Source organism: Equus quagga, chromosome 17, assembly GCF_021613505.1.
Source record: "Equus quagga isolate Etosha38 chromosome 17, UCLA_HA_Equagga_1.0, whole genome shotgun sequence".
NCBI classification, from domain to species: Eukaryota; Metazoa; Chordata; class Mammalia; order Perissodactyla; family Equidae; genus Equus; species Equus quagga.
This window is the reverse complement of record NC_060283.1, coordinates 45,671,002-45,683,015: the sequence shown is the minus strand read 5'-3', so window position 1 is coordinate 45,683,015 and position 12,014 is coordinate 45,671,002. Positions and strand designations below refer to the sequence as shown.

The following is a 12,014-nucleotide window of genomic DNA, read 5'->3' as shown; positions in this document are numbered from 1 at the left end:
AAAAAAATCGGATTTGTCATTTGAGAGATTTCTTTCATTTCCAGCTCTTTCCTGGGTAACAACTACTGTGGTAGCCTTCTTACAAATTTTTATAAAATATTGTAATCTTGTGAGGGTCCCATTTCCTTTGGAAGTATTAACTTTCCCTATACCATTATATCTTACCTTCAGTAAATAAATCTCTATTTTAAACCATGGAGTTACTATCTTACAGATTTATGCGTATCTTCTTGAATTAGACGAAGGCAAGCAGGACAATTTTAAAGGGTTGATGGTTTGTATTTTCCTTCCTCCACATTTTGAAGTGGAATATGAAATAGTGATGCTTTCACTATTTTTCTGTTTTGCCTTTAAATGACATGCTCCAAGGTACAAGACTGTCATTTGAAGAACTGTGGTCCTCAGAACCAGCCTGTACTCTGGCCACTAGGCTGCGCTGCTCCTCTAACTGTGGCCTCCCCATGAGGCTGCAGCAATGGGACTTAGTGGCAACTGTGCTCAGACCTTGTGCATTTCCATGGTAGCACAGAGACGCCTCTACATCATAGCATCACCGACGAGCCCAGAGGAGCAAGAGCGTACACCTGGCTCTATAAATGGTAAAATAAGACAAAAATAAACTTTCTTTGGCTTGATCCTATCGTACTTCATGGTTGAATGGAAATCGGACAAGACCATCCAAGCTTCAGGCATTCCTTGATAGCTTGCTAGAAAGTCTTACATGTGGAATTTGTATGGAATGTTCGTTTTCTCTGGGATAACTTATATTATATAGAAGCAACCTAAGAATCTGACTATTGATTAAAAAAAAGCCCAGTAGTACATACAGTATTCACATCACAAATCATTTCCCATATTGATGGTATCCCAGACAGGAAGGTGAATGACCAAGGACTCTTTACACTTAAGTATGCATCAAATTGCCAGACTGTGCATTCACATAGGGATACAATGGATTCAAATGGACTCAAAATATTCTTTACCCTCCCTCTGAAAGTCATGCAAATGCCCATTCCCAGTTCACGCAGGGAATGCAAGAGCACAGAAAGAACATTGTCTTCACTGTTAAACTACCGGAAGCCTGAGATCAGAACCACATTCTCCATACCTGATAAGAGGTTTTTTTTCCTATTGTGGTAAAATACACACAACAGAAGAGTTACAATTTTAACCATTTTTAAGTGTGCAGCTCAGTGGAATTAAGAACATTCACATTGTTGTGCAACCATCGCCACTGTCTATCTCCAGACCTTTTTCATTCCCAAACAGAAACTCTGTACCCATTAAATAAAAACTTCCTATTGCTCCCTCCCCACAGCCCCTTGGTAACTATTATTCTACTTTCTGTTTCTAAGTATTTGACTATTCTGGACACCTCGTATAAGTGGAATCATGCAATGTTTGTCTTTTTGTGTCTGGCTTATTTCATTCAGCATAACGTCTTCAAGGTTCATTCATGTTGCAGAATGTATGAGAAGTTCATTCCTTTTTAAGGCTGAGTAATCTTCCATTGTAACCTGATAAGAGTTTGTGCCCCCAAATTGTTTCCCTGAATGCACCCTAGACTCTACAGAATGAAGGCTCTCTCCCCGTAGAAGCTGGGTATATGTCTCTTACGAGATTCCGCTATTTGTGCACTTGTCTTCACCCTCCATCAGATTACACATTTCTGAAAGCCAAGGACTCTAACAAAGTCCCATCTACACTTCCCTGAGCTTTTTCCCTTCCTATTGTAGAGATGCTCAATATGCATTCCCTGATTGAATCAATGATAGACAAAGTGAACAAGGGTATCACGGAAGTAAGGCATCTTGGTGATGTGCTTTTTTAGCTGTAGAACAAATTTTTGGTGATCAAAATCTAAGAGGCACCCCTAAGGTTTTAAACAGATTTTTAAAAAGTATCTTACTATTGTGAATTTATCTCATAAATTCAAATTAAGAAAAGTTACTTGCTACCAAAATCAACAGCTAAGAAAAATAAAGCTAGTCTAGGGTACACAGTACTTGATATTGAGTATTAAAGATGATATCTAAAGTCTCATTTCAGTTCTAGTTCCAATTTATTTCTCTATTTTGCTTTGGTTGCACAGTCTTGGTATGAAATCTCAAGATCCACAGATAAGTAAGGCTGCAAATGGTAACAGCCTTATTTAAAAGCCAGAGGCTTGAAAGAAGAGTGGTCGGAAATGTGCATTTCAAGGTTTACCCCATCACACGGTTCTGGCACATGGGCAGTGCTCAATGAATATTTGTTTATTGATGTCATAAGTAATATAAATTCACTTGCATGAGTATGTATTATTCCAAATTTCAAAAACATATTAAAACAATAAACAACAAAGAAGTTAAAAATATATACCAAGATAGAAGAAATTTTGTAGTGAAGTCTAAATATGGACTACGCAGCATGTTGCTTTTTATTAAATTATATATGTGTGTAATCAGACATTTGTACACAAATACTGGGATTCCACAGTCTAGTCTAATCTTGCTATTTTGCCAAGAAGAAAACGAAATCCGTGACAGTTATTCACATCAGCACATGGTGGAAGAGATGGGATCAGGAGCCTTATTTCTGAAATGCTACTTCCTGTATTTAAGATAAGTTAATCCAAGTTATCTTTAATAAGCATGTTAAGTAAGATTGCAGTGATTTTTCTCTTCCAAAGGACCCTGGTGTACCCACAGCTCTTTCTCTTTCTTGCAGAGCCTTAGAGATACTCAAGCTTATCTGTGCCAGTTGCCACTGACATTAACCTGTCCTGCTTCTTTTGGTTAGGGTCAACTTTAGGTGAAGGCGGAGCAAGTAGCAGACCACATGGCGTTATTTTCGGACGACTGGGAAATTCTTCCTAGCCCACCCAAAATATTCCTTGTCTGCTTAACAACATCTTGGCATTCCTTGAACAAGAAGCAGTCCCTTTTACTTTTTCATTTGATTGACAAAGTAAAGCTTTTAAATACAACCCCTCCTACCCCCCTCCTCCCGAGAAAAGTGCCACATTGCCTGAGATTCACAGGCAGGTTCAAATGGCTGATTTCAGAGCAATTACTCGAAGTATTTTGCATGCAGAGGAGGGAATACAGAGTGTTCCAGAATTCTTAAAATGATGACAAGGGCAGTAAAGGGAGTGTTAAGGAAACATTCCAAGTGAAAGATAAAGGAATGAGTAGGGAAAATTGAGGAAGAGGCAGCAAAGACAAATTCGACCGTGTGATGTCAATATTTGGCTCAGGGGTGGCCCAATGCTATATGCTAGTCATTTCCTGTCAGTCTGTCCTTGACCTTGGTACAATTCGATTTGTTTCTGAATTCCTTATTCTGTCCTCTCCTGCCAGCATGCTTATCCTTTCTTCTCTTTATTACAAAAGAATAACTTTATAGGCATTTATTCTTGATAATTATGGATCACAATAGTGGCCATGTTCTGCAGTCTAACTCTCACTTCCACAAAGATACTCATAAACTTATAAAAAAGGAGAGAAGTAACAGCCTTTCAAACTAGCAATGGTACATGAACAGAGAATTAAAGAAACAAAGTACGGTTTTCATGAATCTCAATGTATAAGCCTAAATACTTGTGAGGGTTCTTCCACAAATCTCCCAGTAGAGAAGGGGAAATAACCACCGAGAAAGCCAATACTTTATGGCCAAAGTTTCACAAAAGTCCATGGATTTAATGTGACTTATGCAAAACTCAGCTCGAAATACTGTCCATCAGTAGGAGAATGGCCAAACAAACTATAGTAGATGCACCCAAAGGAATGTTACTCAGAAAAGAAAAGGAGCTACTGATCCATACAACAACATGGATCTTACCCAAAGACACTATGCTGAGTCAAAGAAGCTGGAAACACAGGAATACACATGGCGCAATTCCAATATTATCAAGTTCTAGGACCAGTAATACCAAGCTGTGGTGAAGAAAATGAGAGCAGAGGTTGTCTTTAGGGGTGATGATTGGCCAGGAAAGGGTAGCAATGAACTCTTTAAGGGTGATAATTATATTCCATATCTCAATAGGGGTTTGAATTGCACAGATGTGCGTATGGTCAAAAGTCATGGAATGGTACATATACAATTTGTGTGTTTCTTTGTAAAGTTTCCCTCAACAGAGAAAAATGCAAACTGTAAACACATATATCTCTAGTGAATGGTATGCATTCTAAAGTATTTAGAAAGCCAGTGAACAGTGTGTTGATATTTTAAACTCACTTTGAAATGATCAAAAATAAGATGGATTGATGGATGGCTAGAGGGATGGGTGGATGGATGGACGGGTAATGTGATAAAATAAACAGAGCAAAATGTAAAAGATACTTTTTAGACGATGAGAATATGGGTGTTCATTGTACAAGTCTTCCAACCTTTTTGCATGTTTGAAAATCTGAATAAAATATATAGAAAAAATTTTAAAAAGCGTTGAAAGAATTATCCAAAGAGTGACCAAAACTGACGTGTCTCCTAGACTGACTTTTTTTTATACTAAGGAAAATCAAAAAATGTACAAAAATATATATAAACTATTCTCAAAGAAAATGTTGAATAAGGATTTCTCAACTATTTTCTGCAGATATATATATATATTTTTTTTTTCTTAGTGAGGAATATTAGCCCTCAGCCATCATCTGTGCCAATCCTCCTCTATTTTGCATGTGAGATGCCTCCACAGCATGGTTGACAATTGGAGTAGGTCCGCACCTGGGATCCGAACCCGCAAACCCCGGCTGCTGAAGCAGAGCGCATGGAATTTTAATCACTTGGCCACGGGCCTGGCTCCTTTCCCTGATATTTTTAAGGACAAATGATTTAGAAAAGAAAGAAGGAAGTGTCATACAAATGCTGAAAAATCTTTAAAGAATTTCCCAAATGTGGCATTTAATACTTAGATAGCTATTCTATAATATACTATATTACAACTTGTGAAGTCTCCAAACTCTTTCATAAAATCAAATTTTCTTGAAACTTTCCTCTTCAGTTCACTTAAGTATTCTGATTCAAAAATAGCTCAGAAGATATGAGAGACAGATAAGACCAATGAGGTCCATAGCAAAGCTTCACCAACACCATGAGTCCCTAGCCATATTCACGCTGACCTTATTGTTCATTAAAAAAAAAATGTGCAGACCAGTGAGTGTCAATTAAGGTCATATCTGTGGCGGGGGGTGGGTGAATGTGGGCATGCCCTTTCATTGCTGGCTTTTCTCAATTCTGAGTTTGCTTGATCAAATTCCATGTGAGTTGAGAGCTATCTCAATTCTTGGAGGCCATTCTTCTTCACCTCTAAATGATCCAGTTCCCAGACAATACTTGTCACACAGAAAACCTGCCATAATGCCAACCATGTATCAGAAAATAAATCCCCAAACTGAGGAAGCTTGCATTCTAAGGGAGGAGATAACTGCTAATTAATCACAAATAAGATAATTTCCCTGGGTGGAAATGGTTGTGAAGAAAATTAAAGAGGGGAAGAGAAAACCGTGCTCTGGGTAGGGATGCAGAGGCCAGGTTTAGAAGGGTGGTTACAGATGGTCATTTAAGTTGAGAATGAGAAGATTCTCAACTTAAGATTGGTGATTTGGAGAAAAATCATTCTGGCTCACTGAATGGTGAGAGCAAAGGTCTTGAGGAATGGCCAAGATTGAGGTATCCAGGAGTGGAAGGCTGCTGGCGGTGGAGCAGAGGGAGGGAGAGAGAGAGAGATAGATAGGAGGGGAGGTCAGTCATGTAAGAAAGGCTCTGATAGTAGACAGCATTTAGACCACTGCTGAGGCCTGGGGGCTACAGAGGACTCTGCTTTCCCAATCTGTTCCCACTGGCCTCCCAGGCACAACCTTCCTGCCTTCAAGTAGCCATCATTACCATTCAGTCTCATGTCTGCAGGGCCATTAGCTATGACTGTTCTCTCTTTTGGGGGACATTAAATGTTTGAGAATATTAAAAGATAAGCACCTCTGCCTACTGACTTTAAAATTCTTCCCCCAGGAGCATGTGTGGTCTCTAAGAGCCTTTAGGATCCTGAGATAGGGGCTCAGAAGGGACTTTACCCTGTGGTGTTTGAACCCAACTTGAGTTGTCATTTCTGGGCAGTCTCATGTCTCATTTCTACATCCAAATTACCTCCTTTGTCCATAGAAGAGATGTGGGGATGCCTGAGTGCCCCATGAGTTATACCTGTGAGGTTGGGGCAAGTTACTAGCCCTTTCAGTGTCTGAATTTCCTTTACAGGATGGGGATAACAGTTCCTACTCCATGGGGTTACACATGTTAAATGAGATAATATACATATGGCACCTAGCACATTCTGGCTCACTCTTGACACTCAGGAAATGTTTTTTTATTAAAAAACGTTACTGTGGAATCATACAGCCTTGGCTCCTTTGTCAAAAATTAGCTATCCATAGATGTGTGGTTTTGTTTTACAAACAAATGCTTAGATATGGAGACAGGATTGGTGGTTACTAGAGGGGGAGCAGGTGGGGGGTGGGTGAAAGGGGTAAAGGGGCACATGTATATGGCGATGGATGGAAACTAGACTTTGGTGGTGAACACCATGCAGTCTATATAGGGGGCAAAACAGAATGATGTACACTTGAAATTTACATAATGTTATAAACCAATGTGACCTCAATAAAATTAAAAAAAAATTATTCTCTTTTAATTCAGCTAAACTGGTTACATTTTATTTGCTCTTCAGTCACAAAATATGAAATTTTCTTCTTTATATCAAACCAGATGTGGTTTGGTATATCTTGGCATCCTATATTTCGTGTTTCCTGGGAACCCCAAGTTCAGTGTTGATTTTTATTCCTAATGTGTGAAGGCTTTAAACTTTACATTCTAGCCTGAAATAATGTCTCTCTCCAGTATCTTCCCATGAATACACACTAAAAAAAGTGCCATTCTTTTTTTTTCTCCCCAAAGCCACAATACCTAGTTGTATATCCTAGTTTAGGTCATTCTAATTCTTCTATGTGAGATGCTGCCACAGCATGGCTGGATGAGCAGTGTGTAGGTCCGTGCCTAAAATCCAAACTGGCGAACACCATGCTGCTGAAGCAGAGTGTGCGAACTTAACTGCTCAGCCAAGGGGTCGGCCCCAAAAGTGGGGTTCTCAAGAGTCAATAGTAACACAATTTTAAGTTTAAAGAAGTAAAAAGAGGGAGATAAACACACACCTCTTTTTTCACTTTTCCGTAGTTGCCAGGTTTTATTGTGCAGCCTCAGCAACCCATAAAAAGAAATGATCAGTTTAAGTTGGTAGCAGACATAGCAGAATTCTTCTAACCCAGGAGGGATGAAAATGATTTACTTCTAACAGCACCAGATGGCCCGAGTAAATCATCTGTTTCCACCAGTGACCCAAATATGGGTAGTCCTTAGTGGGGAGTGCTTAGCTTTGTAAAAATCATTAAAAAAATAATTTTGCTATTCAGTGTTACAGCCTTCATTATTTCAGGGGCTATGTTAGAGGATTATAGTCTAGAATTCTGATTTTCATTTTGAATATAGTTCATCAACGTTTCTTACTCTGTGGCAGTCTTACTCTTCCCCTTCTTGGTATCAACTTCCACTTCTTTTGGTTAAAGTAAGGGAAATTCTCAACAACATTTCAGTTACTTTCTCATTTCTTCTCGTGAGCTTTCTTCTCATGCTCTATGAGAATTCCAATTCAACAATGAGATCCAGAATCTGTTCTTACTGGAGCTGCTTTCTCTATTGTTTTAATAGAGGAAGAATACTGTGAATGTGAAATCTTTTATTTACTTTTTGCCTTTATGGCATCATGAATATAAGAAAAGTTAAACAGTGTTTGGGGATAAAGCCAGTAAAGATTTCAACAGACCTAAAGGCAGTGGGAAGGCATTTATGCCAAAAAGTAGTGAAATACTGCTCTCTACACTCTCTTACTTTATATGCCGTCTTCCAACTGTGTGGACACAGCTCCCAAGTCGTAACCACTTCTCAGAACTATTTTCAGAAACAGGAAGTCCCGATGTTAAAAAACGCTTTGCTGGTCAATTGCACCTACAAAAGGGTGTCACTGACACCCAGACATTCTGAATGTCGTAATCACTCACGAAGCTCTATGGTGTAATGGGACCTTCCCAAAGCGAAGTTACAGGAGGTTCTCTCTTAAGAGTGCCCAGAGGTTAAAGGTCTGTTCAAAGATTTGCTAAAAGTAAATGTTCACTGTTTTGAAAAAAGATTTGTTGTTTCGGAGGAACATTGTTGTGCTCTTTACAGTAGTGCAACCCCAAAATAAATGGCCTCTTTCCCTCTTTGTTTTTCCATTCTCATCACTACAATCCCATTCTCCATAGAGTAGATCAAATGATCTTTTCAAGAGGTAAAGCAGATCACGCCACACTCTAGGTTAAAATTTCCACAGGTTTCTGTTGCAATGAGGATAAAATCCATGCTCTTATCCGGGACCGTATCCCAGAAGGTCCGCCGCCCAGTTCCACGGTTTCATCTCACTGCTCCCTTTCAAGCCTCAGTTCCAGCCTTCCTGATTATCATTCTGCTCAAGTGACCCTGCTGGTTCCCACCTCAGGGCCGCTGCCCTTGCTGTTTCCTCTGGGAGCCCTTTTTCCAAGATCACAAAGCTGGTGGCCACTGTTCCTTCAGATCTGAGCTCAAATGTCACCGTCTCAGAGCTATTCCACAAGTCTTCCTTCAAATTCTGCATTCAGGAGCTGAAGCAGCACTTCCAGCTATCCACATCTGGAAAAGATGTTTCTGGGGACACGGGAAATCTTGGAAAGTGGTGCCCAAATCGGAACCATGTGTCTACTAAAGAGTTAGATGCAACGTATCATTTCAATGTTTCACGTGAGGAGAGCGTTAATAAAAACTTAACGTTTGATTGTTCTAAGCGTTTTTCTGGATTATTTGCATCATTTTAGATGGATGAACCAATGTGTTCCAGTTTATCACAGTTCTTTGAGCAACTGTAATCCTAAATCCGCGAATATTACGCTTAAAATTTGCCATGCACTCAGATTACTTATTCATTAAGTAATTATTGCATACCCACTATGCGCTAGGCATTCTCCTAAGCCTGTAGGGGATTCTGCAAGGAAAAGTCCCTGCCCTTTGGGGGTTATTTCTTTAGTGGGGGACACAGACGCAGAATAAATCACTGCTTTAGTTCAGGTCAGGTGAGCTTCTCTGTGAAGGTGACATTTGAGTAGGTGCAGAACAAAGTCACCTTGTCCTAAAGGCTTTATCTCCCCAGAGTCCAGAAAAAAAATTATCTATTTTTCCCTTTTTGCTCTTCTTAGACATACATCACTTCTGCGGAGCTTGTTTATTTTGATATCCCAGCATGCAAATACATGAAACCAGCGGGAAACCTGAATGCTACATACAGCATACGATCAGAAAAATTTTTTGGTCCAAATTATACTTTTCTAATCCTCTTCTATCCGCTACCAAAAGGATAGCTCACAAAAGAATGATATCATGATACTTTAAAACATTGTTCAAAAGCTAAGTGAGTATATATACATATCTCACCCCCAATAGACTGTTGAACAAAATCTTCTGTTGTGACTCATTTTTAAATTTTGTAAAATATACCTTGACACTAGATTAATGTACATATATTCATGAACAATGGCAGAAATTAAACAGAGGACATATTTTACATATGGAAGAACACAAGGAGTACTCGTAATAGGTTCTTACCGGGGTAACTGTCGGATGTCTCCAGAATAATGTTCATATTTGTAGTTTACGACATACCACTGGGAACTGTAAAATTTACAAGCCTGAAAGAAAAAAAAGGTGACAATTAAAATATTATCATTAAAAAAATCAGCTGTGCTGGCCAAAAGTACCATGCATACAGTCTCATAATCTCTGGAGTGGTGTTAAGGTATATATGTTAATGATTTTAAGGTAGGTAAGGGGCTTGCTCATTATAATTATTCCCCATTTTCCAGCGAAATGGAAATCTAACTTTTCCCAGACTCTTGGGGGAGAAACCACTTAACATATTTATTCTATTTTACTCCATCAAGGAAAGCCTAATTTAATCATGCAGTGAATCACACCAGATATGTTGCTAACATCAAGTGTTGCCATTTTTCAGCTTTCCTTGGCACCCCTTCCATTATTTAACACTTTTCAGTAGTTAAAGACTTTATTATTTATATGTAATCCTTTAATCATAATTTTAGCCATTTCTTCTTGTTTTTGCATCAGTAACTTTCCTTTTCCTCTTTATGTCAACCCCATTGTGAAGTTGAAATCATTTTTCCAGTTTTACCTCTTTGCCTTCTAAGGTCCAACCTTCTCCCTGATTATTCATCGATTTTATAAATATATGTGAATAAAAGATGACCAAAAACTTTTTTAAAAACAAAGTTAATAATACAAAATAATAATCTTAAAGTGGCACATGGTGGCTGATTTTACAGTATTTACTGATGGCAAAATATTTCCCAAACACCTACTATGCTCCTAGCACTGTACTGATCGTGGAGTGGTAATGGGGATTTCACTACCTGGCTTTTAAGATTCTTTTTGATTGTAAAATTACATGAATCTGGGGATTCAACAGCTAACATTAGGAATCTAAGGAGATCTTGTCCTCTAGCACTAGTGGAAAAAATGAGAAATAAACTTACTGCAACATAGGAAATAAAGACCTGTGATTATCTTTGTAACCAAGAAGGGGACAGGCAAGATCTCTTTGTAAGAGTATAATTCAAGATGCAGAAATGTTGCTGCAAAGAAAGCACTGGCACCGTCTTTGCGGAAACAGAACGTGGGAGGGATGGGCCCAGAGGGCGATGTGCAAAGGTTGGTGGAGAACACACGGTGCCTGCACCTGGCTCAGGATGCACGCGAAGGACAGGGAGAACGGGGAGGGGTTAGGAGCCCACAGCTGCTGTGGATCTTTCTGGCCTTGAACTTTCTCAGCACCGTAGCTTTGTTTGTTCAGGGAAGCACCCACACACAAACCGGGGACCCAAGGCTAAACAGTGTGTGAGACTGGGACAAAGATGGGAGTAGGAGGATGGTGGCAGAGAGAACGTAAGAAGAGTTTAAAAACAAACAGCAACAAGACAGACATAGATAAGAACAGTAAAAGGGACTTCAGGAGATCTGTAACGACTGGAAGGGACAGAGAAGAGGAATGTGAACAGAACTGAATATTTAGCTAAAGTTAAATTTCTTAACTTTGAGCCAATTCTGCAAATCACATGTTTCTGGAAATAAGAGGAAAACTGAGACCTAATATGCTGCTTGGTTAAAAAGTTCTTTCTTCATTTTATTTTATTTTATTTTATTATTTTTTCATTATTTTATTGAGGGCACATTGGGTAAATTTCAGGTGTACATTATATTTCGGCTTCTGTATAGACTGCATCATGCTCACCACCAACAGTCCAGTTTCCATCAGTCACCATACACGTGTGCCTCTTTACCCCTTTTGTACCCCGACTTCCCCTCTGGTAACCACTAATCTGTTCTTATCCATGTGTTTGTTTATCTTCTACATATGAGTGAAATCAAATGGTATTTGTCTTTGTCTGACATTTCACTTAGCATAATACCCTCAAGGTCCATCCATCTTGTCACAAATGGCATGAGTTCATCTTTTTTATGGCTGAGTAGTATTCCATTGTATGTATATATACACAAACACACACACACACACACACACACATATATATATATATACACCACATCTTCTTTATCCTAAAGATGCTGGGGATTCAGGCAAGGAACACGTAGGTTGTTGGCATCCCACACCGTGGAGACAGAACATTCTGATTATAGTTCTTTCTCATCCTTCTCACTTACTTTCCTTTCTCTATATCTTGCTGTAATGCTCAAATAAAATAAAACATATTTTCAAATGGAAAACAAAAAGCATAAAACTCACTTCCTATTGCATTCTCTTTCAATCCTTTTTTCTGGTACATAGTTTTATGTAGTTCCCCTTCAAGTATATATTTGAATTTGAATGTTGTTTATTCACTTAATGGTATATT

At 38.9% G+C, this 12,014-nt stretch overlaps 1 protein-coding gene across 4 annotated transcripts in view; it reads right to left on the bottom strand.

Moving 5' to 3' along the window:
- The window catches only part of DOCK10 (dedicator of cytokinesis 10), a 262,527-nt gene that overhangs the window by 110,883 nt on the left and 139,630 nt on the right, over positions 1 to 12,014 (bottom strand). For all 4 annotated transcript variants that reach the window (XM_046644370.1, XM_046644368.1, XM_046644369.1 and 1 more), the window contains exon 4: positions 9,697 to 9,779. In XM_046644370.1, coding sequence (XP_046500326.1) covers positions 9,697 to 9,779 — 83 coding nt within the window. The remainder of the gene's footprint in view (positions 1 to 9,696; positions 9,780 to 12,014) is intronic.